Below are 26,505 nucleotides of genomic sequence, written 5' to 3' on the forward strand. Positions count from 1 at the left end.
CTTTTCCAACCAGAATAGTTCTGTGATTCCGGGTGTGTTTAAGGCTGAGCTGGAGCCTGGTTTTTGAGGGGCTTGGAGAGGGCAAAAAGCCAGGAGAGGGGAGTGGGTGGCTGGTGGGAGACGGCCTTCCAGGTACCGAGGATGGAGCAGAGCCCGGCAGCACCCGCTGCTGCAGCCCGGCCTTCCTGGGTGCGCTTCGGCTCCAGCGTCGTAGGAAGAGCCCTCAGCCAAAGCAATGGCCATGGGTGTTCCTGACGCTTCTCCCAGAGGCAGCAGCAGGATCTCGGCACAGGACTCAGGGCTCAGAGCGAGTTCAGGTGTTGCTGCTGTTTGGCTTTCAAAATGGCTGAGTGTGATTTTTCTTCCGGTAAAAACAGCCTCTACTGTCTGTTTGCTTGTCAGACAGGGTGTAGGTTATGTCACAATGTAGCCCAGAGTGATGTGCAATCCTGGGGGAATGTGCTGGCCCTAACCGGGGGGAATGAATGGATATATAGTGAAGTAAACTTGTGTGTGTTCAGGACGAACATCCCAGGCAACGACATCCAGTCGGGTAAGGAGATCTGCCATTACCTGCCCCCCTTCCCCGCCATGGGCACTGGCTACCATCGCTTCATCTTCCTGCTCTTCAAGCAAGACCGCCGCGTTGATTTCAGTGAGGATGTTCGGCCCACGCCCTGGTAATTGAGGCTTTTGCTGGGCTGTTCATGCTCTCTTGGCCAGGCTGTTCTTGCATGTTCTGATGACATGGTCATTACTGCTGGAGGAGAGCAAGTTCCTTTTAGTCTGCATGGTTGTTCAGGGCTGCTCTGAGTTTGTGTGTTGCCTGAAGCCACAATCCCAGCCCTGCAAGCACTGTGCTGTCCTGTTGCTTTAAACCAGGCTGTTAAGAAAGTGGTTTTTTTCCTGCCTGGAGCAGAAACGTGCAGAGAGCTGGAGAAGCTGGGAGAAGTTTTGACGTGCCTTCCTTTTCCACCTCTGTTTTATAGCCTCTGGGGTGCTGTGGGGAAGTAGTTGCCTGCTAAAGTGCTGCAAGAAAAGAGAATCACCTCAGCTCTTGTGCTTGTGTCTTGTTTCCAGCCACAGCCTCAAGATGAGAACCTTTAGCACGTTTGACTTGTACAGAAAGCACGAGGATGCCATGACCCCGGCATGTCTGGCGTTTTTCCAGTGCCAGTGGGACAGCTGCGTTTCCTGGGTCTTCCATCAGCTCCTCAGTGAGAAATGGCCCGTGCGGGGGCTGGGGGAGCCGTGACGCAGCCCTGGGGGGAGGCACAGGGCCGGTGAACGAGCTGTGCCCGTGGGCTCCTGCTGGTCCCGGCACTGGTCTGGGAGCTGTTACAGCACAGCCTGGGCGCTTATGGAGCCGTCCTGCCCCAAACTAACAGCAGTCTGAGGAAACAACCTCTTAAAAGCCCATTTGGAAGGAGCATTTTCAAATAACACTGAGACCCTTCACCACGGCGTGCTCCACCAGCCCTGGTGGGTGTGGGGGGGCCCTGGGGTTTGGATCTGCACCGTCTCACTATCGCTCTCTGTCACCCCTTTACAGATATGAGAGAGCCCGTGTTTGAATTTGTGCGGCCGCCTGTTTACCATCCTCCCCAGGTGAAGTTCCCACGCCACCAGCCCCTGAGGTACCTGGACAGGTACCGAGACAGCAAGGAGCCCACCTACGGCATTTACTAGGGCTGGGCCTCCCCTCGAGGTGCTCAGCTCTGCGCTGGCTGGAAGGGCTGGGCTTATCCTTCCTTGGAAAAATCATTAAATGAACCCAGATCAAGTATTCAGTGCTCCTTTCATTGAGCCTTTCCCTTCTATACTGCCCCAGGATGTGTTTTTGCAGAGCTGGAAGCTGACCTGCATTTGTTCCTGTTAAAGGCGGCAACTCCTTTGCCGTCCCAGCCCTCCAGGAACCGGGTCTTGGAGGAAAGCACCCAAACTGCAGCACAACCTGGCAGCAAAAACCACGGGGAAAATCCAGTTTTCCTCAAGGGCCCCAAATCCCTAACCCCAGCAACCTTTCCTGCTGACACTGCTGGGTTTCTGTGCTGTGTTCCCCAGAATAAGGCTCAAGGGAGCTGCTGGGGAAAATGGCAGCCAGAGGGGTTGGTGTCCCAATGCCTGACAACCTTTGCTGTTAAGCAGTTCCCCAGATCCAACCTCAACCTTCTCTGGTGCAACTTGAGGCCGTTTCCTCTGCTCCTGGCGCTTGTTCCTGGGGAGCAGAGCCCGACCCCCCTGGCTCCAAGCTCCTTTCAGGCAGTTCAGAGATCAGAAGGTCTCCCCTCAGCTCCTGTTCTCCAGCTGAACCCCCAGGTCCCTCAGCCGCTCCATCACACTTGTGCTCCAGCCCCTCACCAGCTCCTTTCTCTTCTCTCAACTCGCTCCAGCACCTCAAGGAATTTCTTGGCATGAGGGGCCCAAAACTGCCCCAAGTATTTGAGGTTTGGCTTCCCCAGTACCCAGTCCATGGGTCGGTCACTGCCCTGGTCCTGTTGTCCATGGGGCTGTGTGGTTCTGCAGGGGCTGGATGGGACAAATCCCCAACATTCGGTGTCAGGATGAGGCTTCCCGGGCTCAGGCCAGGTTGGGGTCACTCCGGGGAGGGTTTGTTGCCAGCAGCAGGCAGACAGGAGTGTGTCGGGGCTGTGATGCCAGGTACTGGGCAGGTCCCTTTGCAAACCCCACAGCGTCTGGTGGGAAAACAGAGATTGGAGAGGGGTTTGGGCCGTACCCAGTTCTTTGGTGTTTGATAAGCATTCGCCATGTCCAATGACCGGACTGAAATTCCTGATCATCTGGAGGATGAGCAGTTCCCATCCACCCTCATGGGGAAGAGGCAACATCCCAGCTGGGGGGCACCAGCAGCTCCAGACCGTGGCAGCTCCGCAGAGGCCGTCTCGGGGCTTTTTTCAGTGCACCCTGGAGTTCGTGGTGGTTGTTTTTATTAGGGTGTCCAAAGCCCGTTTTAAGTTGTCTGAGAGCACCCCCTCCTGGGCATGGCAGAAAAGCACCGAGGAGAAAACTGAAGGAAGAGCTGCTGCTGGGTGTTCTGGGCCATCTTGCCTAAATCAGCGTCTTGAAGGTGGCTCTGCATCCTGCCAGGTGCCTGACAGGCGGTACGGAGACACCCAGAAGGAAAGGACACTGTTTTCCCACTCTGAAATCAGGCAGAGCAAACACGGGAGAAGATGGACGAGCTCGGGGACCTTTCCAGCTATGTGAGTTTATTTTGACAGTGTGGGACTTCTCCAGCCGAAGTGAAATTCCATAGTTCTCTCCAGGCTTAGCAGCTGCTCTGCACTGAAGTAGACACACACTTAGACAGCAGCCTTGACAAAGCCCATGCAGAAGGTTTCAGTGTTTTAAGCCATGAGGCGTGTGGGCTTTCCAAAGAGGTTTGAAACTCCCCCGGGGGCAGCCGAGCCCCGGGCCCGCTGGGGACTCCATTTCCCAGAACCGGCGAGAGAAGGGCCGGGCCGGGCCGGGCCGGGAAGGGCCGGGCGGGGCCGCTGCGGGCGGGGCCGGGGCTGCCGTGAGCCCGGGGCCCGGGACGAGGCGGCCATGGCCACCAGCCCCGCGCGCGCTGGGGGCCTTGGGCGCGAGGGCGCCCCGTGTCGCGGCCACGGGACGCGGAGCGGCGGCGGTTGGTGCGGCCGGTGCGGTCGGTGCCGTTTGTGCGGTTGGTGCGGTCGCTGCGGTTGGTGCCGCGGCGGCTGCTCCGTCCTGCAGCATCGCGGGAGGTGCTGTTCATCCCGGCGACTTGTGCGTTTGGAGACTTCGGTTGACGCCTTGAACTGCTGGAGAGTGTGCAGAGAAGAGCAAGAGAGCTGGTGAGGGGCTGGAGCACAAGTGCGATGGGAGCGGCTGGGGGACCTGGGGGGAGACCTTCTGATCTCTGAACTGCCTGAAAGGAGCTTGGAGCCAGGGGGGTCGGGCTCTGCTCCCCAGGAACAAGCGCCAGGAGCAGAGGAAACGGCCTCAGGTTGCGCCAGGGGAGGTTGAGGTTGGATCTGGGGAACAATTTCTCCCCCAAAGGGCTGTGGGGCATTGGAACAGGCTGCCCAGGGCAGTGCTGGAGTCACCATCCCTGGAGGGGTTGGGCACGGGTAGTGGTGGACTTGGTAGTGTGAGGTTTATGGTTGGACACTTTTCCAACCAGAATAGTTCTGTGATTCCGGGTGTGTTTAAGGCTGAGCTGGAGCCTGGTTTTTGGGGGGCTTGGAGAGGTCCGAGCAGCAGGGAGCCAGCCGGGGGGGCGGCAGAGGGACGTAGGTTGAACAGCAAGTGGGGAAATCCTCCTGTCCCTGCAGGTCGGCGTGTGGACGCGACCAAGGATCTTCGGTCCCCCCCTGGGGGTTGACATCGGAGGAATCTGCGGAGAGACCGTCTTGAGCAAGGGAAAGCCCGGCTCTTGCGATGGTGAGTGTGACGGGTGCTCAGGCAGGCCCGGGAAATGCCCAGTGCTGCCCTGGCACTGGTTGGGAGGCACGAGCCGTCCCGAGGGCTGGGGGCTTCTGCCCAGCTGGCAGGCAGGAGGGGCTGAGCCCCCTGGTGTCACTGAAGGGGTCACATCTCGCTGCTCCCCCGGGCTTTCAGCTGCCATTTCCCAAGCAGCGCGGGCGGGACGAGGGCGTTGCTGGTGCTGCTGGGTTCTCGGGAGAAACCTGCCTCTGGCTTGAGCGTGCTGACAAAGTCCAGCTCAGGCTCGCTTGGTTTTCTAATGAGGGAATTTGTCTTTCTCCACAGGCTACGCAAGCCAAGAGAGGTTTAAGTGGTAAGTACACTGGCCTGGTCTCCTTTCACTGTGCGTAGGTGCTTTGGTCTGCTGGGAACGCCTGGGGTGGAGGAGGGGGACACTGGGATGAGGTGGCAGCCCTGGCTACCGCAATGGTCACCATCTGTGTGTGGAAGGTGCAGCTCAGGGCATCGTGCCATTCCTGACCCAAAGATATTCACCTGCCTCTCCAATCAAAGGGATTTAGTTCCTGGGTTCCTGTATTCTGTGGTTGTGGGTTTTCCCAAATCTGGGGGAGAATATATATGTTTATTTCAGTTCTTCCCCTCCCCTGCTCCCTAACTGCTGGTTTAGAGGCCTCTTGCTGCCCTTGACACTGGGAGCTTCTCTGCACCAGCTCGATGAGCTCACCTGCCTCAGCACCTTGACTTTGTCTTGTTTCAGGCTCTATGGATGACACCCTTGAGGACCTTTGGAGATATGATGGTAAAATGAAGCTTCTCTGCAGCTGCAAGGGCAGCATCGTGGTCCTGGTCCTCCCTTCCTGGGATCAGGAGCTGCTGGTGCAACAGCCCTTGATGCGCGAGGGGCTCCAGTTGTGAGGGGGAGGCAGCGGGGAGCAGAGGGGAGAGCCGGGTTCCCAGAGCCAGAGGCCACTCAGTAGGTTGGCCGTCGGTCTGGGGAGGTGAAGGAAAGTTTGTCCATGATTAAAAGCCTCTGTGGTCCTTGAGAAGCCGACAAATCCCCCCGTGGAGCGCCCAGGCCGGGGCTATGCCCGTGTCCATCATCCTGATCTCTCCCTGTATGTTTCCAGCTGAACCCCGTTGTACAGCCGGTGGGAGAGCCTTGAAGACCAGCATGCGGGTCACCAAGGAGTGAGTGCCTTTCAGATCTCTGCGTGCTCCCCACGTCCTCCTGACCTGCCCCGTCCTCAGCTTCTGCACCCGCTCTCTGCCCCGACAGGTTGCCTGCGGAGGTTTGCAATGTCCCTGGAGAGGACAAGGCAGCTGCAGGGGTGAGCCCTGATGTGGGGAGAGAACCTGGATGTCCTGAGGGCTGGGGCTGAGGTGTCTGGCATCACTGGCAGGGGCAAAAAGCCGGGAGAGGGGAGTGGGTGGCTGGTGGGAGACGGGCTTCCAGGTACCGAGGATGGAGCAGAGCCCGGCAGCACCCGCTGCTGCAGCCCGGCCTTCCTGGGTGCGCTTCGGCTCCAGCGTCGTAGGAAGAGCCCTCAGCCAAAGCAATGGCCATGGGTGTTCCTGACGCTTCTCCCAGAGGCAGCAGCAGGATCTCGGCACAGGACTCAGGGCTCAGAGCGTTTCAAGTACCAAAATCCCCCCCGTCTCAGCCCCCATGCGCTGCAGCCGCGGCCCCAGCACCAGCCTCCCAAGGGAGAAGCAGTGCTGAGGCATCCGCAGCGCTCGCCCTGTGCCCGTCCTCATCCTCTTGCTTTCCAGGACGAGGACGACTGGGACTGGGATTTCCTGGGGACATCGAAACCCAGTTCTGGCCCAGGGAAGATGCCCGTGAAACGTGGCACTGAGCGCAGCTCTGAGACAACAGCAGAACAGAGCAGCAGGAAAGGTAAGCAGGTTGCTGGATGCCTCCTCCTTGTAGGAAAGGAATCGGCAGCCTGGCTGAGTGTGTGTGAGGTCCAGGCTGATGAAATGGAAAGCCACCCAGTCCCATCTCTGATTAAGCAGTGCGGTCATTCCTAGAGCAGCTTGAGAACGGGGTTGGTTGTGCCACAGCTCAGGGAGTGCCCCAGGTTACAGAACTGGCCTTTCCTTTCCGGGAAGGGAGGCTCAGATCTTCCCTTGGGCCTCACCCGGCCTGTTGTGCACGGTGCCAAAGGAGAACAAGTTTTCGGGGTCAGGATTTGGGTGGCTGTAGCATCCCCAGTCCACCGCAAAGCCCAGCGGGGGCACGTCTGGGTGGGTCCTGGCTGCACTGGGCTGTGTTACAGGCACTCGCCCCTCTTGTTCCTGCAGTGGGGATGCTCATGGGTCTGATAGTCCCCTCAAATGGCCCTTTCCCCCCATAAATCCACTCTGGACAGCAGCAGCAGCCGGTGGGTTGTGGCAAGGGCCAGGGTGTGTTGGTAGAGCAGGGGCTTTGGGTGAAGAGGGGCAGGAACGATCCGATTGGAAACTTGCAAAGCTCAAGAAGCTCCTGGTGTTGCCAGAGCTGGAAACCCCAGTGTCAGTGACCCCCAGCCATGTCCCAGCAGTGGCTGCAGGGGCACAGGGCAGGCAGTGGCGCGTTGCCGCTTTGTCACTTGCTGTGAGGTTCAGTCACGGAAAAGACATTGAAAAAGGACTTCGCAAATGGTCCAGGGAGAGAAGAGCAGGCAGGGCTGCTTTGATCTCTTGTTGTTTAAAAACCAAACCCCACCCTGCTCAGACCTCCTCCCATGTGCCATCCCATCCCCAGAGCTGCCCCCACGCCAGACGCCCCTGCGCACCGTGGCCCCGGTCCAGAGGAGGAAGACGTCGATGTTCGAAGATGCTGAAGACGACGACCTGTTGGATGTGCTGAGACATGACAAAGGCCCAAAAAAAGAGTAAGGGCAGTGAGGAGGTGGTGGCAGTAACGCAGGGGGTGGGCTGCGCGTTGAGCTGGTGCCACCGTGCTGGGGGGGGATGCTGGAGCTTCTGCCCGTGGGTCCCAGCAAGGGGCAAGAGCAGCTGGTTTGGCAGAGAAGAGCCAGAGCAGCCTGACCAGGCTGTGTGAGGAGGGACAGCCCTGCCTCTGCGAGAAACCATCTGCCACCGTGTCCCCACAGAGAGGAGCTCCGGCCAGCGCGCTCCACGCTGGACGACTTGTTCGGACGAGGCTCCGCGGCCAAAGTCCTGGAAAAGCCAGGTACGGGAGAACATAGGGAGTTCAAAGTGGATAAAAAGTCCCAGAAGCAGGCAGGTGAGCGCAGCCAGGGACGCTGGGCAGGTCTGCAGAGGTGACAGCATTGGCTTGGGCTAGCGAGCTTGATTTCTCGTGGCCTTGCAGGGGAAATGCCCTTTCTGTCGGGTGAGCAGGGCGGTCCAGGGGCTCTGGGTCAGCGCGGGAAGGCGGCTCATGCACAAGTGTTGTGCTCTGCCCTCGAGGCAGCCTGGCAGGGGGAGGAGGAGGAGGGGAGGGCTGGTGTCTTTGCAGCAGCTGCTCCTCTGGGCGCTGACTCAAGGCTCCTTGTCTGAACAGAGGAGGAAGAGCGCGGGGACAAGAAGGAGCTTGTCTTCGGAGAGTACAAGCCCTCGATGGGCTCCAGGCCCGCGGTCCAGCCGGCGATGGGGCAGTTGGTGAGGTACGGTGCTGTGCGTGTGTCTGGAGCGTCGCTGTCCCTGCGGGGGAGCAGGCAGGTCCCCGGGTCCCCTGGCAGGCAGGTCTGCAACTGCTTCTCCTTCCTCAGGTTTTCTGCCAACAGCAGCAGCGAAACAAACCCAGAGCCCCGCTCCACACCTCGTCCTCCCCGCAGACGGAACCCCGTGCGGAGGAGAAGGGCCGGAGACGACTGGCTGGGCTGGGAGGATGAGGATTTCATGGACCCCGCCAGCCAGCTCGGGGCTGCAGAGGAGGCAGCGCCTAAACCCGACCCAATGGACTGGCTGATCGATGCCTTGGCTCGCAGGAGAGCCGAAGAACAGGCCAAGGCACAGGAGACAAAGGCCGAGCCCACGGAGACCCAGGAGAAGAAAGCCAAGCCCTCAGAGACTGAGGAGAAAAAGGCCGAGCCCTCGGAGGCCCAAGAGAAAAAGAACGAACCCTCGGAGGCCCAAGACACAACGGCCGAGCCCTCAGAGACCGCGGGCGAAGGGCCGGGTCCCCGCTCTCCCGGCAGGTAAAGGCCCGGTCAATGGCCGCAGCGCTGCCGTCTGCTCCACGTGTGGCTGCTGCAGCAGCAGCTCTCAGCAGCGCTTGCCTCAGATTGACCCAATTCGTGTTAAGCACTTTCTCGTATCCAGTTGGGGTAATGCCGCGGGTCTTTGTCCCGCTGATCCAGCCCGCAGTCCCGTTCCCCTCGGCAGGTTCAGACTTGTGCCGTCCCAATGGGGCTCAGAAGGGAATTGCAGCCCCAGTGCCTGGAGCGGTGGGCAGGGGGTGCGAGCTGGGGGTGCCCGGGGAAGGGGGCGCATGCAGCCAGGGGAGCACCAGGGACGGAGCTGTTGGCGTCTCTGCTCCCTCGGCAGCCAAAAGGCTGAATCCTGCCGCAGGCGAGCGGGACGGAGGTTTCACCTGCGAGGCAGGAACTGGCGTTGGGGAGGGATCTTGTCTTTCGTGGCCTCCTCGGCTTGACCACTTTGGGTGCTTTTTGCTTGCAGCCAGCTGGCCGCCTCCCCAGCAGCATCGGACTGTCGGGCAGAGCTGCTGAGCGCCCAGGCCCGTGTGGCAGAGCTGGAGAGCCAGGTGAGCCCCAGCGCCTGCTGGATGGGGCCCATGGGTGACCCAGGGGGAGGAGAAGGGGCCAGGTCTGCTCCAAACAGCATCAGGGTGATGGGAGAGAGGAGGAACCTCCCTGTGCAGAGATGCCGACAACGGCCACCGAGTGCTGCTGTGGGTGTTCTGTCCCCGGGGCAGCACAGGAACCTTCTCCTGGGTGCCCGGCAGGTCCGGATGCTGGAGGAGGAGCGGGCGCAGCAGAAAGTGTTATTGGAGAGTGCCCAGCGGCAGCACCAGGAGCACCTGGATGTCCAGGAGAGCAGCCACAGGTACCGGGCTCTGGCCTGTGCTCCCCTCCTCCGGCAGGTCCTTGCCCACAGCCCCGTCCATCTCCCCTGGGGGGACAGTGCTGGGGCGCCTCCCAAATCCAGCCCTGAGTGGGTGACAAGCAGAGGGGTCTGTCCCTTTGCCAGCACGTCCCCAAGCAGGGCACCGCACTGGGCAGCAGCAGAGGGTTCAGGGCTCAGAATGCAGAGAGCGAAGCTGCCCCTGCCTCAGTTTCCCCACGCACACAGCAACACCGATCTGCTGCTAAATCCCCATGTGCCCTTTGGGTGCACAGTGCCGCGTGCTGCAAGGAAAGCAACACTCGTTCGGTGCCGTGACCCCTTACGGGCTCTCTCCCGGCAGGACCTCAGTGAACGTAATGAAGGACAACTATGAGCAGCAGGTGGAGATGCTGCGGCGGCAGAACGAGCAGCTGGTGGCTCAGCTGCGGCAGGAGCGGCAGGACACGGCGCGGGATCGGGCAGAGCTGCTGGCACAGCACCGGCTGGAGCTGCAGCAGCTGCGGGAGCAGCACCGGCTGGAGCTGCAGCAGCTGCGGGAGCTGCAGAGGTGAGAGCGGCACGAGCGGCACGTGGTGCCGGTGCCCCCGGTCTGGGTGAAGGAACCAGGGAACAGTTTGGGGAAACGGTGGAAGGAGAACGGAGAGTCCAGAAGCGCTGGGTTGAGGGCAGCCCAGTGGCTTTTGGAGTGGGGATTTGCTTTGCAGGCAGAGACAGGGAGATCTGGCTGGAGGCGTCATTCCGAGGGAATGCATTGCATTTTGAAAGATGCTGAAACCCCTGTTTTCCCTCCCCCAGATCCCTTTTATTCAGAACAATGAGTTGCTGATGTCAACACAGTTTGGGTCAATAAGTAGTCTGGTTGTGGTAGAAAAGCCCATAACCCCCAGATGTGGTCCATCCCAGATGGGGATGGCAGTCCGTGGGATGCCCCGTGACAGACCAGCCTGCCAGCTCAGCTCCTGGGACCTGGTTCTCAGCCCCACGACTGAGCCTCTTGCATGGTGCCCGTCACGGGGAGCACCAGTTTGTAACAGCCCGTGGTGGGCTCCTTCCCCATGTCCTGCAGGGAGTCTGTCGAGGAACTGCGCAAGAAACACGAGGAGCAGCTCCAGCACATCAAGTGGCTGAAAGAGAGAGAGATGGATGTGCTGACCGGCACCATTACACACATGAGGTACCGACAGCCGGTGTCGTGTCCCCACGTTGATCCCTGGCCGCGGTGTTCCCTGACCTCTGGGGAACCAGGCCCGGAGCACGGGAGGAACAGGGGCCATCCTCTCTCCCACCCGCTGCCCCCAGGGATGCTGAGCTGTTGTTTAGGATCTGTCCTTGCTCCCTGAAACAGCAGCTGCATCTTCCTACTGCTCTGCTCTGATCCCGAGAGGTTCGGGGCAGGGCTGCCCGGCCCATGGCCCGGCACACGTCCCCCTCTCCTTCACAGTGAGACAAAGTGTGTCCCCCAGGGTGACCCTCCCCTGGCTCCTCTGCACAGGTCTCTGGACAGCATCATTGAGAGGATGGAGAAGTTCTCCAGTGACCTGCAGAACATGTGCAGGAGGAGCATGGAGGAGGAGCAGAGCCGTGTCCAGGAGCTGGTGGCCAACACGCAGGCCAGGCTGGGCGAGCAGACTTGGCTGCTGGAGCAGGTGAGCCCACGCTGTGTCCTCTGCCCGGGCCAGGCTCCTGGCTGGGTCCGGGGCGTTTCTCTGGCCCACTGGAGGTCCCTGGCCTGGAGCCCGTGAATGGCGTCTGGCCCTGCAGCATCTGGCAGGCTCACGGGTGGGTCCTGCTCAGCGGGGAGACGTTCAGCGCTGCCTGCTTGTGACAGAGATGTCACTCAGGGTGGTGAGAATGGGGGTGTCCCAGGAACAGGCTCCACCAGCTCCTTTCAGCTGTTGACTGAAGCGTCAGTTGCCTCTGTCTCTCCCCGTTACCCGTGAGAAGTTTGGGCAGCCAGAGCAGGCGCAGCCGCCTCTGTTGTGAGTCTGGGGAGAGGAAACCCCCACGGTGGGTGAGGCAAAACCTCCCTGTGCCATGGGGATGTGTCTAGAGCCGGTTCTGCTCTCCGCGGGGCTGTCCAGAGGGGACATGTGGCACAGACAGTGTGGCAGAGCTGCATTTTTCAGGGCTGCCAGGGTGGCAAAGGACCACTCAGGCTGGGTATTTCCAGTGCCGAGGAACTGCCGTGTGGTGAGCGTGTTTGAGGGTGTGCAGCACGGTGAGGGGCTCCATCCGTTCTGGGCAAGGAGTGTGTGTGTGTGTCCGGTCCCAGCTCTGCCAGCCCTGCTCCCCACAGGCGGGTGGGTGGGTGAGGGCTGTGCTGGAGCACCGGGGACTGTTGCTCTGCACCCAAAGCGGCCACACGAGAAGCTCAACAGGGGCTCTGCCTCCCCTTGGGAAGACGGGAGATGGTGTCCAGGATGGGGCAGGTGATGCATCAGTTTCCCCCATGCCCACCCTAGGAGCGGGCAGAGCTGAAGATCCAGCGCCTGGAGCTGAAAGCCAAGGAGGAGCAGCTGGCGAGAGACAGGCAGAGGCTGGACGAGGCCTGGCAAGAAATGCGGCTGGAGAAGGAGAAGGTGATCGGGGCCGTGCAACCTGTCCAGAAGCAGCAGGAGATGATTAGAAGCACAAAGGAGGTATGTGGAGCTTCTGTGCCACGGTTCACAGCTGTGCATGGGCCCTCAGCACAAGCCAGGGTCTCACACCCCTCCTGAACTCGTGAATCCTGTGCCGGGAGGGGAACAAGGGGACGCCCAGAGGAGCCCCAGCGCAGGGCAGCGAGGGTCCCTGTCCCCAACCTCCCCACCCGCTCTGCCTTGCAGCTCTTGGCCCAGAAGCACGCAGAGGGGGAGCGAGCCCTGGGGGAGGCACGCAGGATGCAGTCCGAGTTCTGGGACAAGCTGCAGGTCCTGCAGCAGCAGGAGGAGCAGCTGAAGCAGCGGGAGGAGCAGCTGAGGCAGGAGAAGGAGCAGCTGAGGCAGGAGAAGGAGCAGCTGAGGCAGGAGAAGGAGCAGCTGAAGCAGCAGAAGGAGCAGCTGAAGCAGTTGCAGGAGCAGATGAATCAGCAACAGGAGCAGATGAAGCAACAGCTGGAGCAGATGAAGCAGCATCCAGAGCAGCTGAAGCAGCAGCTGCAGCAGCTGAAGCAGGATCAGGAGCAGCTGAAGCAGGATCAGGAGCAGCTGAAGCAGGAAAAGGCCTCCGTATCTTCCATGTTCAGTGCCCAGATGCAGCTGCTGAAGTTCCAGGCCCAGCAGGTGAGGTGGGGGGAGAGCGGGGCTGGAAGGGGCTGCGGAGCCGCTGGGGGAGCTGGGCTGGCAGAACCCGATGGGGCCCTGAGAGCCGGGGGGTCTCCTGAGATCATGGCTGAGCCCTGGGCTGGGCCGGGTGGGCTCGAAGAAGCCGCGGGCAGCCAGAGCAGTGACACCAGAGACAAGGAGAGGGGGATGCTCGCAGCTTGTCTCAGGCTGGCTCCACGTCCAACCCGAGATGGACATCGTCCTTGGCTCGGAGGGGTTGCCCTCTGCTCAGCCCGTCCCTGGGTGGGAGACGCCGGCTCTGCTGGACTCTGGCTTTGTGGTGTCCCCATTCTGTGCCGTCGGGTCTCCATTGGGTCTTTCCCCAGGCAGGGACGCTCTTGGAGGCTTCCCCCATGGGTCTTGCTCAGGCTGCGAGGTTCTGGGCTCTGGAGGAGCACAGGGAGGGGTCCCCTTCACGAGGGACATGGCACGAGGGAGGCTTTGGGATACTTCTCTTGTTGGTGAGCAACACCCTGGATTGTGACCTTGTTTCTGTGGCACTTTCTGGGATCCATCCCACGCATCCTTCCTCTCTTCTCAGGGGGACAAAGAGTTAGAGACGCAGAGAATCTTCTTGGAGAACCTGAAGAAATTACGATACAACACTTCACGGCTGTCAACAACCCCTCCATCCTCCTCCCGTTCTGTGGACGATACCATTGAGTATACGCATGCATTAATAGGGGCCCTGAGGAAAGCATCTCCACCTGTGCAAGTAGTCAATCTGTCCTCCATTCTCCGGCCTCCCATTACTTTCAAGACCCTTTAATCAGGCTCTGCCCCAGTGTCCATTCTGTCAGCTCTGCTTCTGTCGTGACTTGTAATAACATCGGATGTGAGACTGTGGGTACGCGTTAGAGGCCTCAAGGACTTCAGGAGTTCGCTTGGACACATTAGCGAGGATGCTTAATAAAAAGAAAGGGAGGACTGTTGCAGAATAAGTTTACTCACTTAAATTCCTTTAGTTGTATTCTATGCTTCGACATATCGAGATAAGGACAGAGAAAAAACTGCCTGGAAGACAGAGGAAGAGAATCCAAGAAGAAACAACTAAGGCCCCAGACCCAAAATTACCACTGGACCAACAGGCTCGTGAAAGATGCGTGAAGAGCGGGTGCACAGACTGGGGGGGTTTACAAGCCCAAGTCTCTTTCGTCTCATGCTCCTCCTGCTGAGAGGCCCCACGTCCAGACTGTTTCTTTGCTGTTATGTGGTTATTTATGGAGATCCCGAGGAAAGCGCCCTGCAACACTTCACCTCTGCCCGCGTCCCGACCGTCCTCCCTTCTCTGGATGAAGAGAAGCCGCTAAATTAATGTGGACTCTGGTAAAGTTACAAAGACGTACCCATCTTTAACCCATGACGTGCTAAATGCTTTCTAACCAGCTGCAAAACGAGGGGATATTTTTCAAGTTTTAAATCCTTCTGCCTGACAAAGAGATCAGAAGATGAAGGAACACGTTGTTTAGAAGCAGAGCTTAGCTTATATTTGACTAGTAATTAATAGTAAGAAACTCATCCGTTATAACTCACTTCATACTAACCTTATGGTAGCTCACAGGAAAGAGACTGGGGAACCACCTGGTGATAATGTCAATAGAGAAACCTTGCTGACATATTATAATCAGTCACCATTGTATAAATTAGATGATGAGGAAAAGTGGCCCCTGAATGAAACTCTGAATGATGCCGCGTTAACGTTCTTCTTGAAGAGAGAAGGCAAGTGCAGTCAAGTAATGGAAGCTGATATGTTTTCACTTTGCGAAAACAGAGCGGCAGGCAGAATGTGGTATTAACTTGCCACCCCAGGATCCAGCTGTGTTCACGTTAAAAAGGGAGCAGAATAAAGCTCAGGAGAAGCTGAAACCATGTTGTTCAGCATGTAGAATAAGACAGAAAACTCCCCTGATGAGAGGGGAGGGTGAGAAAGAAGACTGCGTGTCCCCACAGGGCGTGGAATTGAAGAGGATGTGCCTTCAGCTTCCGAGGTGGTGAAACTGTGCAGAAAGAAGAGAAAAACATGGAAAAGAAGCTGAGATTTTAGTTGAGACTGGAACATTTGCTTTGCTTTTGAATCAGGAATTGATACCATTAGATGAAGATTTTGTACCTGTTATGGGAGCTACTGGCCAAGGAGACAAAGCTTTCTTCATCAGCCAATCCAATAGAAACTGGGAAACAAAATGCAATTCCTAAGTTCTTATCTATGTCCAGATCTCCAAAACCGTTACGGAGACGAGACTTAGGAAAACAATTGCAAGCAATAATAACATTCAAACAAGGTGAAGTGACAAAATGGAATTCCTAAGTTCTTATCTACGTCTGGGTCTCCAAAACCGTTACGGAGACGAGACTTAGGAAAACAATTGCAAGCTATAATAACATTCAAACAAGGTGAAGTGACAAAATGCAATTCCTAAGTTCTCATCTATGCCCAGGTCTCCAAAACCGTTACGGAGACAAGACTTAGGAAAACAATTGCAAGCTATAATAACATTCAAACAAGGTGAAGTGACATTCCAGATAAAAGAACAGCCACAGAAATCAAAGAAGACCGTATGCAATGCACTGCAAGTTTGCTGAATTGGGTGAGATGCAGTGGGTATCGAGCTTCCCAACAGAAAGCCCAGCTGATCCAGTGCCAAGTGACTTATCTGGGATTCGAGATCTCCGGAGAGCACCAGAGCTGGGGATGGAGCGACAAGAAGCTGTTTGCCGGACACCAGAACCTGCAGCGGTAAAAGAGCTCCGGGCATTTCTTAGAATGACACCTTGGTGCAGACTTTGAGTTTATAATGATGGACTTGGAGTAAAGCCTTTCTATGAACCGTGAAACAAAAGGACTTCCAAGTTGAATTGGACAAGAGAAGCATCTGAGGGCATTTGCACAACTCAACAAAGAGCCTGGGTCTCCCAGATATCACCAAGCCATTGGAGTTATGCTCACACGAAAGGCAAAGCATTGCTCTGCGTGTTCTGGCACAGCAACTAAGAGCTCAGAACCGAGCGGCTGCTGCTTCCCTAAGCAATCAGATGAAGTGAGCCAAGGCTGGCCTGGATGTCGTGGAGCTGTGGCAGCTCTTGGACTCGCTGTACAGGAAGCTCCTGAGTTCACCATGGGACAGAAAGTGTCCCATACAGTCCCAACCGTACTGGAACAAAAAGGTACCCATGGGTTATCTGCCTCAAGATTCCTGAATACCAGGCAGTACTGGTGGACCTAGACGATGTGAATATTGTCGCTACCAACATTGTCACTGCAGCCCCTTTCCTCAGTGGGTCTGTTTCAGAGCCTGTGGTCCAGGATTGCTTGGAAACAGTGGGAGCTGTTTCCTCCAGCAGACGGGATTTAAAGGAACAGCCGCTGGAAGACGCTGAAGACTCCTGGTTCTCCGCTGGAAGCAGCTTTGTAAAGCAAGGAGTACATAGAGCTGGGGATGCCCTAACAACTACCCACGAGGTAATCGAAGCCAAACCTTTGCCTCCTGGGACTTCTGCCCGGACAGCTGCGCACACACGAGCTTTACAATTATCCAAAGAGAAGAAGATTAATATTTGGACAGATTCCAAGTGTGCTTTGGGAGTGGTGCGTGCCCATGGAGCATTTGAAAAGGACCAAGTTTATTAACAGCACAAGAACAGATTAAATGAGATACTCCAGTTGGCGGAAGCTGTGCTGTTACTAGAAAAGTTGCCATCATGCATTTCAAGGAGCATCAAGAAGGAGACACTGATCAGGAAACTGGAAATAAACTGGCAGCTGATACTGCGAGACGAGCTGCTGGAAAGACAGAGAGAGCAATGAGAGTGATGTCTCTGAGCCCGGATGGCTGCCTCCTCGAACCAGCATCAGTAAACCCTACCTTGCAGTGCATTAACAGAGACCTTCTCAGGTTGGCCAGAAGCATTCCCCTGCCCAACTAGTAACGCTAGAACAGTAACTAAAGCTTTGTTAAATGAGACCGTACCCCGACTTGGGGTACCCGCTGTGATGTCCTCTGCTAGGGGGCCCCGTTTTGTTGCACAGGTAGTGCCGCAAGTCAGTAAAGCATTAGAGATCGATTCGCAGTTGCAGACTCCCTACAAGCCTTAAGCAAGTGGGCAGGTAGAAAAGAAAATGAGTCACTTAATGGAACAGCAGGTAAACAGAATTTGCCAGGAAGCTAACTGGAAGTAGAATCCAGCACTACCTTTAGCGCTGCTCAGAATGAGACGGAAGCCTCGAGCCAAGGAAAACTGAAGTCTTTTCTTTCAAGCCAATAGATGAAGTTTCTGTGAAAGCTTTTTCATGTCAGCCTTGAGAAGAGAAGTGGAATGGACTGCTCCAGCTGTTGCTGACGGCCTTTACCGCCATCAAGATTAAAGAACAACCCGCCTGGATTCACTGTTCAAAAGTGAAGAAAGCAGCAGATAAGAAACAGACGTTGGAACCAGTAGGACCTACCGCTTTCCAGTTCTCTCAGCGTTGATCTCAGTGACTCTAAAAGATTATGCTCTTTAATGCCTAAAGATCCAGTAGAAGCTGCTGTGGCTTGAACTTACCTGTCCTCTGTCAGAGGACAGCAGAGCGGGGACCCCAAATCGGGGTATGGTCTCATTTAACAAAGCTTTAGATACTTTTGCAGCTTTACTAGCTGGGCAGGGGATGCTTCTGGCCAACCTGAGAAGGTCTCTGTTAACACCAGCAAACCGCCTTTTCTAGGGAGTTTGGAGAAATCTAGTTGCTAATGTTGTCCTGCTACATTTCCTTTTCTAATTGTTCTCATTTGTACCATATTTATCATATTAAGATTGTTTTCCAGACACAGTTCACATTGCTGGGTCACTTGGTTCCAAATACTATATAAATTCACTCTTTCCTTTTAATTGGATATTGGGATAGAGCATCAGCTCCCCAGTGAGTTTACTGATGTTGGTTCGATAACATAACCATAATTTGGTTAACAATGTGTAAGGCTTCATTTTATTGATTCCTCTCCAATCCTGCACTAACTCTATAGCTTTACCGTCTAGTTTCTTTACTCGCATTCTATCAGCAGTCCAAACTGCAGGAAGTCACTTGTCCTTCTCTGGAGCCTCTGCTTCCTTCAGCTTTCCAGAAGACATCTTTGTGTTTTCCAGCACATCCTCCTTTCACCGCCCTGCAGAAACTCCTTGTGCCTCTGTGCCATCCCCAACACTGACGCCGTTCTCTTGGTCAGTAGGAACTCAAAGGAGAAGATAGTGATACTGCTCTGAGGACAAAAACAAGTAGTACTAATTAACCACATGCTGACAGTAGATGTTCTGCCCTTCTTTCCGCTGCTCCTATTTTTGTAGCACTATCTTAAAGCATTTTGCAACTGTCAGTTATGGAGATTTGATGTGAAAACCAACAGGCGGTGGTGGCAGAAACTGGAAATTTGACCTGGAACGATGGAGTCAGTATTTGAGGGCAGAAATCAGTTGACCAAGGTCGTTGGGTCTTCATCGAGAACATGGAGAACTTGTGCAGCGACCTGCAGAACTGGGGGCTGTTGCTCTGCACACATCAGGGAAGTGTCTCCTCACCCTCCCCACTGGGCCTGGGGCCACGGTGCCCAAGGCCTGAAGCTTTTCTGACAGCTTCTCTCCCTGCCTTTCTCCCAGAGACCGCGCAGCAGCGGCTGAGCACGGCTCACCAGAGGAGATGGAGTGAACAGCCCCGCGAGGAGCTGCCCGACCGCCCTGTGACACCGCTGACCGCAGCCCAGGACCTCGGTGCCCCGACTGAGGGTCTCTCCAGCACCCTGGGTGAGGCTTCCACGCTCTGTGGGTGGGAAGGGACTTGCGGGGGGGCAGCTGCGCTTGTACCTGGGTCTCCGGAGGCTTGGGATGGTCCTGGGGGCTGGTTTAGTGCCCCTGTATATAAACCTCAGGTGTGAGTTGGCCTCCGCATCCTCTGCAGGGGCTCAGCGGAGCTCTCTGAGGCAGGGCAGTGCCCGGAGGGGGCAGGAGGGGAGAGGCAGGTGAGCTAAAGCCCGTTTGCCCTGGCTTTGTGGTGTCCCCATCCTGTGCCGTCAGGTCCCCGCTGGGTCTTTCCCCAGGCAGGGACGCTCTTGGAGGCTTCCCCCATGGGTCTTGCTCAGGCTGCGAGGTTCTGGGCTCTGGAGGAGCACGGGGAGGGGTCCCCTTCACGGGGGACATGGCACGAGGGAGGCTTTGGGATGCTTCTGTTGTTGGTGAGCAACACCCTGGACTGTGACCCTGTGTCTGTGGCACTGCCTGGGATCCATCCCACACATGCTTCCTCTCTTCTCAGGGGGATGATTACTGAGAAAAGGAGAAGATCCTCTTGGAGCCCCTGAAGAAAGCGCCGTACAACACTTCACGTCTGTCAGCATCCCGTCCGTCCTTCTGCCCTTCTCCGGACCACAATTTCTTTGAGGTTACGCAGTTATTTCTGGAGATCCCGAGGAAAGTGCCCTGTGCACTTCACCTCTACCAGCGTCCCGGCCGTCCTCCCTGCTCCTGGCCACCATTCTTAGAGGGTTTCTTAGAGAAATGGGTTTAAAAGCCCAAGTCTCTTTTGCCTTGTGTTCCCTCCCCCTGAGAGGCCCCCAGCCTGGACTGTTTCTCTGCTGTACCTTTTAAGTTGTTTTTAATCTCATAATTAAAGTATCTTTCTAAAGCGCAAACGTCTGAGACTCTGATACAGGGACCTTGAGGTCAAGAACATTTCTGTGACAGTTTGTGCGCATGAATCCGCGTGTGGCACTACTTTGCTGATGGAGCTGGGAAGGAAACACTCATCTTTCTCTGGAGCCAAAAACCACACGCGGTGGTTGGAGAAACAGCCAGTTTGACCTGGAAGGATGAAGCCAGAACTTGAGGGCAGAAATCAGTCGTGCCGGGTCCTTGGGTCTGGAGGTTGTTCCGGGGTGTTCTTCTGGTTTTTAAAAGCCTTCTTCCAGAAAACAACAATCCCAAGTGAAGTGTCCAGGCTGTTTTTCCCTCCCCACGCATTTCCCCGTGTGATCTGCTCTGTGACCCTGCGTGAGCAGGGGTTGGACTGGGGATCTGCAGAGGTCCCTTCAGCCCCACCAGGCTGGGATTCGGTGACCCTGCACTGCGGTTCCCCAGCACCCCCAGGATGTTCCACAGCCCACAGGAACTGCAGCTTTTGCTTTTTGGGCCGGTTTCTGAAAACCCCTGGCTCTTGTGCTGGGCTGCACCGCCCGTCCGGGTACCCCGGGGTGACAGCGGGGCCGCTCCGGTCCCTCCCGCGGGCTCTGCCCGGTCGGAGCAGCAAGGCCGGCGATGGGGAGGGGTTCCCGGGGGGGGCAGCGCCCGTCCCGCGGGGCTGCGGGGACGCTTCTAGGCAGGCTCCGCGCTAAACAGCCCCGTTGCTAGGGCAGGGGGGCATTTCCAGACAGGCGCTGCGGTAGACAGACCCGTTGCTACGGCTGCGGGGCCTTCCAGGCCGGACCCCGCGCGGCGCAGCCCCTGTCGCCATGGGAACGGGCCCTTCCAGTGCGGGCGGCGCGCAGCATGGCGGTGCTGTTGAGCGCGGCGCTGTGCGGCGTCCGGAGCGGACGGGCGTTCGGCACGGCCGGTGAGTCCCGGGCCGGGAGCCCCGGTTCCCCCGGGCGGGCAGCGGGAGCCGCTTGGGGCGTGCGGGGAGAGCGCTCGGGCGGCGGAATTGCTGGCGTGGCCGGCTCGGGGGGGCGGGGGCGGCCCCGTCTCTTGCGCTCTGGAGAAAGCGGGAACTCTCTGGAAACGGAGAGATGGACTGAGCAGCAGAGGCAATGCTGCTGTGCGGCGGCATTCTTTCTTTCATCAGCGCCGGGCAGCACGGGTAGAGTCTTGAATCTGGGCAGGAACAACCCAGGTTGCAGTATAAGCTGGGGAATGACCTGTTAGAGAGCAGTGTAGGGGAAAGGGACCTGGGGGTCCTGGGGACAGCAGGGTGACCATGAGCCAGCACTGGGCCCTTGTGGCCAGGAAGCCAATGGTACCTGGGGTGGGTTAGAAGGGGGTGGTCAGTAGGTCAGAGAGGTTCTCCTGCCCCTCTGCTCTGCCCTGGGGAGACCACACCTGGAATCTTGTGTCCAGTTGTGGCCCCTCAGTTCCAGCAGGACAGGGAACTGCTGGAGAGAGTCCAGCGCAGGGCAACAAAGATGCTGAAGGGAGTGGAGCATCTCCCGTGTGAGGAAAGGCTGAGGGAGCTGGGGCTCTGGAGCTGGACAAGAGGACACTGAGGGGGGACTCATTCATGGGGATCAATATGGAAAGGGGGAGTGTCAGGAGGATGGAGCCAGGCTCTTCTCAGTGACAACCAGTGATAGGACAATGGGCAATGGGTTCAAACTGCAACACAGGATGTTCCGCTTAAATATGAGAAGAAACTTGTTTGGGTTGAGGGTGGCAGAGCCTGGCCCAGGCTGCCCAGGGGGGTTGTGGAGTCTCCTTCTGTGCAGACATTCCAACCCGCCTGGACACCTTCCTGTGTAACCTCATCTGGGTGTTCCTGCTCCATGGGGGAATTGCACTGGATGAGCTTTCCAGGTCCCTTCCGATCCCTGACATTCTGGGATTCTGTGGATCGTCCTCCCCTCATTTTGCAGGTGGTCAGAAAGCATTTACTATGTCATTGGTTAATGATGGGTGTGTCTTTTGTAAGTTAATCACAGTACATTAATTTAGCAGCTTCTTTTCACTCTCCATTCCCAGCTGCACTCTGCAAGCGGGCAGCCCCGCTGGGGCCGATGCCCAACGAGGATATTGATGTCAGCAACTTAGAAGCACTGGAAAAATACCGCAGTTTCAGTCGGTACTTGAGGCTGGCGGAGAAGGAGAGCAGGAAGCCGCACTGGTGGCAGACGGCCCGGCAGCACAGCAGCCCCAAGCCAGGTACTCGGCCAAGGGGCTGCGCCGTGCGGGATTTTGCTGCTGGAGGTCAAGAAGGCTGTTGCTGGGGCTGCATTTTGCCCCAAAGAGCTGATGAGGGGCTTTGGCACAAGGTGGGCCCTTTTCTGATGTAGAAGTTTGCAGCGTGCACATGTTTGGCGGAACCAGATAGCAGTTTTCTGGGAGGAGGGAGGCTGGCCAGGACCTGCCAAGAGACGTGGAGCAGAGTAGAAAAGTGATACCTTGGAGTCATAGAATCGTTTGGTTGGAAAAGACTCTCAAGACCATCGAGTCCAACCGTAACCCACCCCTGGCACTGGCCCATGTCCCTGAGAACCTCATCTCCGTCTGTTCAGCCGCTCCAGGGATGGTGACTCCAGCACTGCCCTGGGCAGCCTGTTCCAACACCCACAGCCCTTTGGGGAAGAAATTGTTCCCCAGATCCAACCCTATCCTCCCCTGGGGCTACTTGAGGCCGTTTTGTCTCGTCCTAAGCCCAGTAGTGTCAGAGGAACCAGAGCTTTAGACTACCTGCAGCAAATAATCCAGTTTGTCTGCACAGCAGCCGCAGAGACCAGAGCTGCTCCTCGGCTGGGAAACCGCTGGGTCTGGGGGTGCGATGAGCTGGGGGAGGAGGAGGCGACAGACGCGTGGAGGTGCAGAGGTGGTAGAATCGAGTCTCTGCTGTCTTGGAGTTTGCGTCTCTTTCACAGCCTCTCTAATGCTCTGCAGGCATTTTGTGTTTGGGTGTTTTGGGTATTTGAATTTTTCATGTATGTGATTTTTGTCACTCCTGTCTGAAGAGCCGAAGACCGACATCAGCTTGCCGCGTGAGAAGTTGCTGCGGGCAAAGGAAATCAAGGCAAGAAAGAAGATCCTGAGGGAGAACCGCCAGAATGCCGAGATGGAAAGAGCAGCGCGGCTCCGGACTGGTCTGTGCCCTGCCACCCCCTCCCTGCCCCGGCTGTGCTGGGTCCCCCGGTGTCACCTCCAGCGTTTCCCTCTCCTCGCAGCGCTGATCCCCCTCGATGAGGTCAGAGCTGAGTGGGAGAAGAGCAGCGGCCCGTTCCACAAGCAGCGAGAGGCCGAGCACTGCGGGGTGTTTCGTGACTTATTCTGAGGGGCCACGTTCACCCCTTGGGTCACCTTGAGGGTGGAGTACAGCCAAGAAGATGAGCACGTCGTGCCGGTCTACTATGGGAACATGGTGACTCCATCAGAGGTGTGTGGGGGAGCTGGGCACAGCTTTGGCCCCACGGGAAGCCTCTGTGGTTTCCTCAGACGCTTCTGATGGGCATTGTCCGCCCCAGGGGATTTTGTTTAGATGGGTATTTCCTCTGTGATGATCAAAACATGTTTCTTGGACGTGATAAAGACAGAGCTTTGCAACAGGATGGTTGTCTGTCAGCAGGCTGATGTTTATTAAGGCTCTGGGGGCTTTCAGGTGGAGCTGGATGACTTGGTGTGGTGGCCCTGCCTGGTCTGTGCTGTGTCCTGGCCGTGCCCGTGACCAGTTTGTGTCCTTTGCTGTGGAAATCATGACCTTAATGGTTCCTTAATGGAACCTGTTGTTTCAGTGACTGACATACTGTTTGTGTTGCTTCTTTAGGCTTCCAGTCCCCCCGCAGTGTCATACGAGGCAGATAAAGGCTCCCTGTGGACTTTGTTGCTCACAAATCCGGGTGAGTAGCAGGTTCTTTAAAAAGAACACATTTAAACAGGATTGTTTCCCTCTGCTGTTGGTTCGCTCCTGTTTCTTTTGGCTGCACAGGCAGAGAGGTTGCCATAACTTCTGAGCAGGGATGTGTTACATATGCAGGAAAGATTGTAGCCTCCCCAGACCTCTAGCAGTTGAGAGATGAGACAGGACCGGTGTCACAGTGTAATGGAAGCAATTCCCTGACTCCCGGCCTTCGTTTCCCCCCAGACTCCTCTCCCTCAGCAGTCTGCCTGGCAGGTGCCTTAGTTGCCACTGCTCGCTCTGGGAAACCGAGGCACAGTGAAGCAACTGACCAAGAAGTCCCTTTAATCTTGGAATTACATCTGTTGGGTTCTTTGCTCCTCATTTTAAGCTCATTCCTATAAGAATGAGTTACTTTTCTGCTGGGAAAGGATTGCTGGGCGGTCTTGAGCTGCGCCGTTGAAGTGGGTCTGGGGGTTCTCACTTTGGGGGGGGATGCAAACACCAGCCTCAAGTTGTGCCAGGGGAGGTTCAAATTGGATATTAGGAAACATTTCTTCATGGAGAGGGTTGTACAATACTGGAACAGGTTGCCCAGGGCAGTGGTGGAGTCACCATCCCAGGAGGAGTGTAGAGGAGGTTCTTGTGGACATGGGTTAGTGCCAGAGTTGGGTTATGGTTGGACTCGCTGATCTTGAGGATCTCTTCTGACCCAAACGATTCTATGATCCTATCATGAAGTCGCCTTTCTCTGTTGCAGATGGACATTTAAGAGACACGCACTCCGAGTACCTGCACTGGCTGGTGTGAGTACCGCACGGCAGAGCCGCGCTGCTGAGCTTGGGGAAAGCCCCGGCGGAGCGGGCAGAAACTCCTTCAACAGAACTCGGAATAAGGATTTGCTGAGACTGTTCTGTGGGTTCTCTGGTGCTCCGGCCAGTAGCTTCTTCACCCCCATGTTCTGGGTCCTGCTAAAGATGCGGGAGTTCAGGTGTTGCTGCTGTTTGGCTTTCAAAATGGCTGAGTGTGATTTTTCTTCCGGTAAAAACAGCCTCTACTGTCTGTTTGCTTGTCAGACAGGGTGTAGGTTATGTCACAATGTAGCCCAGAGTGATGTGCAATCCTGGGGGAATGTGCTGGCCCTAACCGGGGGGAATGAATGGATATATAGTGAAGTAAACTTGTGTGTGTTCAGGACGAACATCCCAGGCAACGACATCCAGTCGGGTAAGGAGATCTGCCATTACCTGCCCCCCTTCCCCGCCATGGGCACTGGCTACCATCGCTTCATCTTCCTGCTCTTCAAGCAAGACCGCCGCGTTGATTTCAGTGAGGATGTTCGGCCCACGCCCTGGTAATTGAGGCTTTTGCTGGGCTGTTCATGCTCTCTTGGCCAGGCTGTTCTTGCATGTTCTGATGACATGGTCATTACTGCTGGAGGAGAGCAAGTTCCTTTTAGTCTGCATGGTTGTTCAGGGCTGCTCTGAGTTTGTGTGTTGCCTGAAGCCACAATCCCAGCCCTGCAAGCACTGTGCTGTCCTGTTGCTTTAAACCAGGCTGTTAAGAAAGTGGTTTTTTTCCTGCCTGGAGCAGAAACGTGCAGAGAGCTGGAGAAGCTGGGAGAAGTTTTGACGTGCCTTCCTTTTCCACCTCTGTTTTATAGCCTCTGGGGTGCTGTGGGGAAGTAGTTGCCTGCTAAAGTGCTGCAAGAAAAGAGAATCACCTCAGCTCTTGTGCTTGTGTCTTGTTTCCAGCCACAGCCTCAAGATGAGAACCTTTAGCACGTTTGACTTCTACAGAAAGCACGAGGATGCCATGACCCCGGCAGGGCTGGCGTTTTTCCAGTGCCAGTGGGACAGCCGCGTTTCCTGGGTCTTCCATCAGCTCCTCAGTGAGAAATGGCCCGTGCGGGGGGCTGGGGGAGCCGTGACGCAGCCCTGGGGGGAGGCACAGGGCCGGTGAACGAGCTGTGCCCGTGGGCTCCTGCTGGTCCCGGCACTGGTCTGGGAGCTGTTACAGCACAGCCTGGGCGCTTATGGAGCCGTCCTGCCCCAAACTAACAGCAGTCTGAGGAAACAACCTCTTAAACGCCCATTTTGAAGGAGCATTTTCAAATAACACCGAGACCCTTCACCACGGCGTGCTCCACCAGCCCCGGTGGGTGTGGGGGGGCCCTGGGGTTCGGATCTGCACCGTCTCACTATCGCTCTCTGTCACCCCTTTACAGATATGAGAGAGCCCGTGTTTGAATTTGTGCGGCCGCCTGTTTACCATCCTCCCCAGGTGAAGTTCCCACGCCACCAGCCCCTGAGGTACCTGGACAGGTACCGAGACAGCAAGGAGCCCACCTACGGCATTTACTAGGGCTGGGCCTCCCCTCGAGGTGCTCAGCTCTGCGCTGGCTGGAAGGGCTGGGCTTATCCTTCCTTGGAAAAATCATTAAATGAACCCAGATCAAGTATTCAGTGCTCCTTTCATTGAGCCTTTCCCTTCTATACTGCCCCAGGATGTGTTTTTGCAGAGCTGGAAGCTGACCTGCATTTGTTCCTGTTAAAGGCAGCAACTCCTTTGCCGTCCCAGCCCTCCAGGAACCGGGTCTTGGAGGAAAACACCCAAACTGCAGCACAACCTGGCAGCAAAAACCACGGGGAAAATCCAGTTTTCCTCAAGGGCCCCAAATCCCTAACCCCAGCAACCTTTCCTGCTGACACTGCTGGGTTTCTGTGCTGTGTTCCCCAGAATAAGGCTCAAGGGAGCTGCTGGGGAAAATGGCAGCCAGAGGGGTTGGTGTCCCAATGCCTGACAACCTTTGCTGTTAAGCAGTTCCCCAGATCCAACCTCAACCTCCTCTGGTGCAACTTGAGGCCGTTTCCTCTGCTCCTGGCGCTTGTTCCTGGGGAGCAGAGCCCGACCCCCCTGGCTCCAAGCTCCTTTCAGGCAGTTCAGAGATCAGAAGGTCTCCCCTCAGCTCCTGTTCTCCAGCTGAACCCCCAGGTCCCTCAGCCGCTCCATCACACTTGTGCTCCAGCCCCTCACCAGCTCCTTTCTCTTCTCTCAACTCGCTCCAGCACCTCAAGGAATTTCTTGGCATGAGGGGCCCAAAACTGCCCCAAGTATTTGAGGTTTGGCTTCCCCAGTACCCAGTCCATGGGTCGGTCACTGCCCTGGTCCTGTTGTCCATGGGGCTGT

The 26,505-nt window shown here is 56.7% G+C and overlaps 2 protein-coding genes and 1 pseudogene across 9 annotated transcripts in view; all 3 read left to right on the forward strand.

Annotated features, from left to right (window-relative positions):
* The window catches only part of LOC135575728 (large ribosomal subunit protein mL38-like), a 29,132-nt gene extending 27,346 nt beyond the window's left edge, over positions 1–1,786 (forward strand). Inside the window, exons 1-3 of one of the 3 annotated variants that reach the window (XM_065034494.1) lie at positions 294–680; positions 1,081–1,217; positions 1,553–1,786. In XM_065034494.1, coding sequence (XP_064890566.1) covers positions 343–680; positions 1,081–1,217; positions 1,553–1,689 — 612 coding nt within the window. In that variant the 5' untranslated portion in view covers positions 294–342 and the 3' untranslated portion in view covers positions 1,690–1,786. Of the gene's footprint in view, positions 1–131; positions 681–919; positions 1,054–1,080; positions 1,218–1,552 lie in introns of those variants that run through there. The other 2 variants (XR_010466990.1, XM_065034495.1) reach the window with 2 other exon arrangements.
* Positions 1,787–1,954: 168 nt separating this feature from the next.
* Positions 1,955–19,423, forward strand: LOC135575724 (fas-binding factor 1 homolog). 6 transcript variants are annotated; one of them, XM_065034481.1, is made up of 21 exons: positions 1,955–3,836; positions 4,317–4,425; positions 4,753–4,780; positions 5,186–5,227; positions 5,556–5,616; positions 5,705–5,756; positions 6,199–6,325; positions 7,175–7,304; positions 7,527–7,606; positions 7,940–8,042; positions 8,148–8,576; positions 9,058–9,142; positions 9,344–9,444; positions 9,806–10,012; positions 10,532–10,639; positions 10,958–11,111; positions 11,928–12,104; positions 12,291–12,725; positions 13,309–14,093; positions 18,146–18,539; positions 19,048–19,423. In XM_065034481.1, the coding sequence occupies exons 2-19, from the start codon at positions 4,423–4,425 to the stop codon at positions 13,534–13,536; spliced, it is 2,550 nt and encodes an 849-aa protein (XP_064890553.1). In that variant the 5' UTR covers positions 1,955–3,836; positions 4,317–4,422; the 3' UTR covers positions 13,537–14,093; positions 18,146–18,539; positions 19,048–19,423. The 6 variants fall into 6 exon arrangements, with proteins under 6 accessions (XP_064890553.1, XP_064890554.1, XP_064890550.1 ...); XM_065034482.1 differs by lacking the exon at positions 1,955–3,836 and having other exon boundaries at positions 3,960–4,425; XM_065034480.1 differs by lacking the exons at positions 1,955–3,836; positions 4,317–4,425; positions 4,753–4,780 and adding an exon at positions 18,694–18,754 and having other exon boundaries at positions 5,185–5,227; positions 5,705–6,325.
* An 838-nt stretch (positions 19,424–20,261) lies between these two features.
* Positions 20,262–25,777, forward strand: LOC135575727 (large ribosomal subunit protein mL38-like; annotated as a pseudogene).
* The last annotated feature ends 728 nt before the right edge of the window (positions 25,778–26,505 follow it).

Source organism: Columba livia, chromosome 18, assembly GCF_036013475.1.
Source record: "Columba livia isolate bColLiv1 breed racing homer chromosome 18, bColLiv1.pat.W.v2, whole genome shotgun sequence".
Lineage (NCBI taxonomy): Eukaryota > Metazoa > Chordata > Aves > Columbiformes > Columbidae > Columba > Columba livia.

Bases quoted from the DNA above. Each gene is read 5' to 3' on its own strand.
- LOC135575724 (XM_065034478.1), top strand. From the start codon at position 5,767: ATGTGGGGAGAGAACCTGGATGTCCTGAGGGCTGGGGCTGAGGTGTCT. The intron at 7,607-7,939 runs GTACGGGAGAAC...TTGTCTGAACAG, and splicing joins CAAAGTCCTGGAAAAGCCAG to AGGAGGAAGAGCGCGGGGAC. The intron at 12,726-13,308 runs GTGAGGTGGGGG...CTCTCTTCTCAG, and splicing joins TGAAGTTCCAGGCCCAGCAG to GGGGACAAAGAGTTAGAGAC.